Below are 6,269 nucleotides of genomic sequence, written 5' to 3'. Positions count from 1 at the left end.
ACAGAGTGAATTTATTTTCTTGTAATGCTATATGATTTGTTAAAAAAAATACAGTAACAACAATCAATTTTTCAGGTATTACATTGTATTAGCCGGTAGTGTGATACTAACTGTTAAAATATATGCACCGCCCCCCAAACTCCACAGAGCAGGGGCGGGGTCAGGAACTTTAAAACAAACTAAGTCAGTGTCAACTTTAGAAGAGTGTCTCAGCTGCTGCTGCAAAGGTGTACTTACTATTTCAATGCATACATTGTGCCGTATTATTGTTATTCAAAACAATGCATTACACGTCAACATCGTGACAGTGTCGAATCATACAATCAAATATGGGAAGGATTTGATTAAATAATTTCCAAAATGTTTCAATGTTTTGTTAAACCTTTGGCCTATCAATTACATAATTAGTTCCCAAAAATATTAGTTAAATTCGCAAATCTCTCCATCATTTGACACACATTACCATGACCAAAAGCCCCACATAGGACAACCAATGTTTGTGGGAAAGAGAGTAAAATGATAAAGACTTTACGGCAGTGGCATGCTGTTTTCAAACGCAAAATATCAACAGCCGACCGAATGTGTTAAGCAGATATGCCAAAGGTTGAATTAAAACACTGACACAAGACGCATAATCCATGGAGTTAAAACCATTATCCCCCGAAAGTCTTCGGGTAAAATCTAAACCTACGTAGTTTAATCGAGTCTACCATAAACTCAAGGCAAAAAATCAGCAAGGCAAAGTGTCTTTTATTAATTCAGTCAAAAATATCTTATCCATTACACCCCTAAAACACAAAGCAACTAATCTTTGGAAATTGGTAAATCTTTTAAATCCCAAAGAAAACTAAAATGCTTTCTAGAAAATCGGCCTCCTATTAATTGAAGGACCGACCTTCCCATATGATCGCCAAAAGAATCAGCAGTTTTAATACTGCATTTAGTAACTGTTTGCTTTAAACACCTAGGAAGCCATGTAAATTGAAATAGCAAGATGGTTGCATATGACGAAGACACCGGACACAGGACACACAACACGGTGCTGATATTCCGACAGGCATTGAGAAATCTCAAACTGTCAAAAGCGTACATACAATGTATCATAATCACACAAGCTAACTTTTATCCCATAAATACTTTAGGTTATACATTTCTTTAACAAAAAAAGTAACGAGACGGTTGTTTCCCTTTTGCAACATAGGTTCAAAATGCACAACACATAATTTCAAGAGCATAATAACATATTCTAGATACTAAGTAATTGAGAGAGGAATATGGCCACAAGCAGACAACAGACAGCAGACAGTGCCTGCCGTGGACCACAGGAATGGTTGGAACGGTTGGTTGGTTTCTTTGTTGGGGGGAACGAGACTTCTGCAAGGGCACTGCTTACAGCGAAACACTCTGACACACGCGCACACGCACATCCACACACGACCCTATAACTAAATAAATAACATATACATACACGTATATCAATTAATATGCAATACATACATATGTATAGCACACATGTTGACGTACAATTACCGGTCATGTACGCCCACAGGTACAAATACATAAACAATAGAATAGATATAATATTTCAGACTTGACTCTATTGAATTTTTACCGCGACGATCTATTATATTACGATTACAATATTTGAATAATTAAAATCTATTATCACGATTGTATCCTTTTTAGAAAAATTACTATTAAAAGTATCTTAGAAAATCGATTCAATAAAATCTATCAACACTTAACATAAATAATAAAAGACTACAACTCGATTAAGTAAAGGTTTCCACTTAAAAAAATATACATTTCATTTTCAAAGGGGCGATATTCATAAAAAACGAGGGGTTTAATTTACCGTATAAATAAAGATTTACATAAACAAGACTACTTAGTTTTTAGCGAGGATTGTACTGAGAAGTCCCGAGGAAGACGGGAGCCGCGGGGCTCACGACCGTCCGCGACGCAAAATGCACCGTCCGCTGCTCGGGCTGCGACGACACTCGGCGGGACTATTATATACTCTGTCCGGGAGACGGGAGCCGCGGGGCTCTCGGCCGTCCGCGACCACTCTCTCACACTCTCGCACTCGGTGCTCAGCTGCGGCACACCGGCTCTCTCGGAGGTTGGCACTGCTCCGCACCACCACACCACACACCAGGGGGCCAGAAGTCTCTGCCAGGCAGGACAGGGGGGGGAGGCTTACACTAACACACACATGCACACACTCACTTCTCCAAAGCACTTTTTTATGCAACACACACATACACTACTTCATTATCACACCTTACATACTAATGATCGTCAGAAATATGCAACTATTGTGTAGTACATTGTTGATCTGACCTTACAAATACAATATGTGGGTGAATTTATTCATGTACGATTTCGTTACAATGCAACAAATAACAAATGCCTACCTTAAACACCCCGAGACAATCAATATCAATTGTCAATCGTTAGGACAATTTATGTCATAGATTCGATTGACAATTATTAATTAATCATTTACAGAGGGATTTGAAGCGATTGACAATAGGAACTTCCTACTGACAGGTATTTTGATAGCGTAGTTTACGCAGCAGTTTGATCATTTTGCTATGCGATTGACAATCGTCGAACACTTCGGAACTCAGTTTTATCGCAGAATGATATTTTGTTGTACTTTTATACATTATATCGCGATTGTTCAGCATTATGGAAAGTAAAATCAAAAGATTGTCACTATATTGGCACACCGTAGGTACTCTTTCTGCAGACATCTACAAAATATCTGATATGAAAATATTGACATGATGATTGAAGTTCCATCGCATTGTCGATTACGTGAGTACGTTGATCATCTCGGGGGTGCTTTACTTACAACAACACTATTGATCACTGAACGGAGCAGTGGACATGATTTGGGAGACAATATACTTATCCAGGCTTGACGGTGAGAAGCTCAGGAAAGAACCGTGATATGAACATTACAACTGGGGGAGAAAATCTATGACAAAATAATTGAAAATGCCAAGCACTATAATATGACTAGAATAAACATTAAGAGTATTGGCTAAGCGAAACACAAAATTAAAAAAATGAGACAATAATATTATGATAATGATGCATATTTTCACCGCCGGTGAAAAATTTAATTGGTAAATTAATGTAAATCACTGTCCTCTGCTTCACTTCCGCACTTATACCCAATTTCAACTAATTTAGCAGCAACACAATACATATTATTTAATTTAGACATAAAGCGGTTGAGACTGAGAAAGGTGTCCTAAACTTATAGTTCACTTGGTATGATTATTCCCAATGCCAGAATTCTTATTAAATTACATGATTTTGCACTAAAATGAATAAGTATATTTTCAGATATTGAAAACTTTAGCATAATTGCCGTGAGACTGTACAAAAAAGTGCTTTGTATTCTACACATCCATCCACACAATGTACTTATATCTAGTTGATAGAACAACGGGAGGATTACGTAAGCACAATGGAGAAGCCACAATATGCTACGATATATACATATATATATATATATTATGTATACGCACTAATACAATATTATATAATATGCTGATACACTGTCATAGTATACATACATACATGGGAGACAAACCCTCTACTAAATAATTATAGATCTAGTAATATAGCTCGGCGTTGGAACCTTGGAAACAAATTCCAGACACTAATCGTCCTAGAGTGGATTTGGTGATCATATCACCCGGGCAGTACTACAAATTAAGGAGGAAATAAGATTATATTATGTATAAGGAAAGATCATTGTACCCCATATGGAGCAAACACCGAGTTATATCCACTGATCTATAATTGCGCTATACATGTATATAATTTTTATAATATTTATATAATACATGATAATAATAAGGACTAAACCCGGTGCATCAGTAACTGACTGGGTAAGATTGCACGAGTTCAGCAAGCTAGATTATTGATTACACTAAATATTACCCATACATAATAACAGTTGGTGAACAAATCCCTATATTCTGAACCAAATATTTATTAACCCTGTTCATAAAGTCACCCTTCATTTTTCACTACACATTAGGCTATTAGACATGTAGCCTTCGGAACCAGTGTTCCGCGCGCGACTCCAGACCGCTGCGTAAAGTCTGCTAAAGTGAGTAAGTGCAGCACAGTCTGAGTCTGAAGGGAATTCCTGCACAGGGGCTAGAGTTGCGCGTGGAATGCTCCTTCCGAGGCATATGTGTAAAGCCCGCTATTTTCAGTTTTCTAGAGTCGCAACATTCCGAGCATGTGCTGCATCCACATCTAAATATCAGACAATTTCCTAAAGAAACAAATTATATCATTAATTTGGAAAAATATACAAATTTATTTCCACCAAAATATTGAAAATCCTCAAATTGCTTAAAAAAGATACTATTTATTATCTTTATTTTGACACCTGACTATAAAATCAGCATTGTTGGTTGCAGTCAATCAAGTCAATTTAAAATGTGATAAGGCTTTAAAGAACACAGTTTTACCCCAGAATCTTGGTTAGGTGTAGTAAAGCCGACAACTATTACCGCCACAAATAACTTTAAATGAAAACAGTTCTGCTAGGCCATTACTGAAACTCTAGTCCAACTGAGATTGAAACTAATACTTACATGACAAATTAAAATGGTTGTAATTTCTACAGGAATTTCGGAGTAAGCAACTATCACAACACAAGTAAATAATACATTATATAATATAATAAGAAAAATATTACTTAATTATGGGCATGGAGGTTTTTGTGCATTTACCAGGTTGTAAAAATGTTTTTTTTCAATGCAATAACAACAAAGCTAAATAAAATGAAATTTCTAAGTATTAAAAACTAGTTTTTTGTATGGTTCTAGATCTAACTATCAAAATACTTTACAAATTAGAGTTATTTTTTTTGTAAAAGATTTATGAAATAATAGCCTCTTGTGAAGAGTGAATGTTGCTTACGGAATAGCACAAATAATGTGAAAACTGAATATTCTACACTTCACGAGGATTGTTAATTAATACACATATTAAAATATAATACATTGCAACTAAATACTACCTTTCACGTTGACTTGAAACATTATCAATGAAGTAGGATTGGATTATAGGGAACTGACAAGTGTTTCTGCATTTGCGTGATCAAATGGTAAAGTAAATCAAATCTTCAAAATAAACAGTAGAGGGTTAGATAAAGTTACGTCTTACAATGTTTGAGCCCTGGTAAAAGATATTGAAAGGGAAAAATAATTAACAGCCGTAAGAAACTGTCAAACAGGTAAATCAAATGAAAGCAACTATGAAAATATCCCAATAGCTAAGTCTTGAAATTTCAACGAAGATTTTTGGTGTCCAAAACGACAGCGCCATTGATAGGTTAATGACACATCATCTGAAACAAAAAATTCTAATGAAAACACACCACAATGTGTGAAAGTTATATCAATTTACAGAGCCACCAGTAGAAGGCTGTCAACTTACCAGAGGGGCAATTAGATGCCATACGTGTCTCTGAGTCGTAGACTTAGCTGCTGCGGGAACTGGTCGCTGAATCTCTTCCAGTTCTCTTCTCCCACCTGCGCCTTGAAGCTGTGCAGGATCTGGACAACAAACAAACAATACTCAATACTCAACAATCAACTCACTAACCAACAAACTAAACAAGATGTAATAATTTCAGACAACTGTTATAAATATCAAAGAACTATATACCTTGCTGAACATCTCCCTCAGGTCATCCTTGAGGTGCGCCCATGAGGCCACAGCATCACAGAAGTAGACAAACTCTGGCACCACGCCGGCCGGGTTCACCGTGATCATCTGGCACATTCCTCTAAAGGCTGAGTCCTTCTCCTCATTGTCCCGGATGTTGCGCAGCGACATGCACCTGAAACCCTCGACAATCAACCAACTACCCGGCGCACACATCACGCAGCTAGCAGCTAGCAGCTAGCAGGCTCAGACACGCATCTCTGCACTCAGTCACCACTCACGCAGAGACACCTGGGTGCTCAGCACGGAGCCAAGTCTCTCCCATTCACCAATACATATATCTAACTGAGCTCGTCCACGGAGAAGCATGGGAGCCTTTACTACATTTGAGTGAAACTTTTGCAAAGAATGATTATTATCCTTATAATTCAGTCAATAGTGAATATTGATTGGTTGCTTATAAAGGGAGATGTAAGTAAAGAGGTAGCGGATGTGTGGAATGTGTTATCAAGTCTGGGAAGTGCTACGTGGATGTTTGAAACAATTACAAAATAGAAAAT

General features: G+C 37.1%; 1 protein-coding gene across 3 annotated transcripts in view; it reads right to left on the bottom strand.

Annotated features, from left to right (window-relative positions):
- Tnpo (transportin 1) overlaps nt 1–6,269 on the bottom strand; it is a 30,865-nt gene continuing 24,596 nt past the window's right edge. For all 3 annotated transcript variants that reach the window (XM_089650389.1, XM_089650403.1, XM_089650396.1), the window contains exons 14-16: nt 5,710–5,884; nt 5,479–5,597; nt 1–5,389 (exon numbers count right to left, since the gene is read on the bottom strand). In XM_089650389.1, the coding sequence (XP_089506515.1) occupies nt 5,490–5,597; nt 5,710–5,884 (283 nt within the window). In that variant the 3' untranslated portion in view covers nt 1–5,389; nt 5,479–5,489. The remainder of the gene's footprint in view (nt 5,390–5,478; nt 5,598–5,709; nt 5,885–6,269) is intronic.

Source organism: Hesperophylax consimilis, chromosome 3, assembly GCF_061612785.1.
Source record: "Hesperophylax consimilis isolate HC1 chromosome 3, BYU_Hcon_1.0, whole genome shotgun sequence".
NCBI classification, from domain to species: Eukaryota; Metazoa; Arthropoda; class Insecta; order Trichoptera; family Limnephilidae; genus Hesperophylax; species Hesperophylax consimilis.
This window is presented reverse-complemented; position numbering and strand designations above follow the sequence as displayed.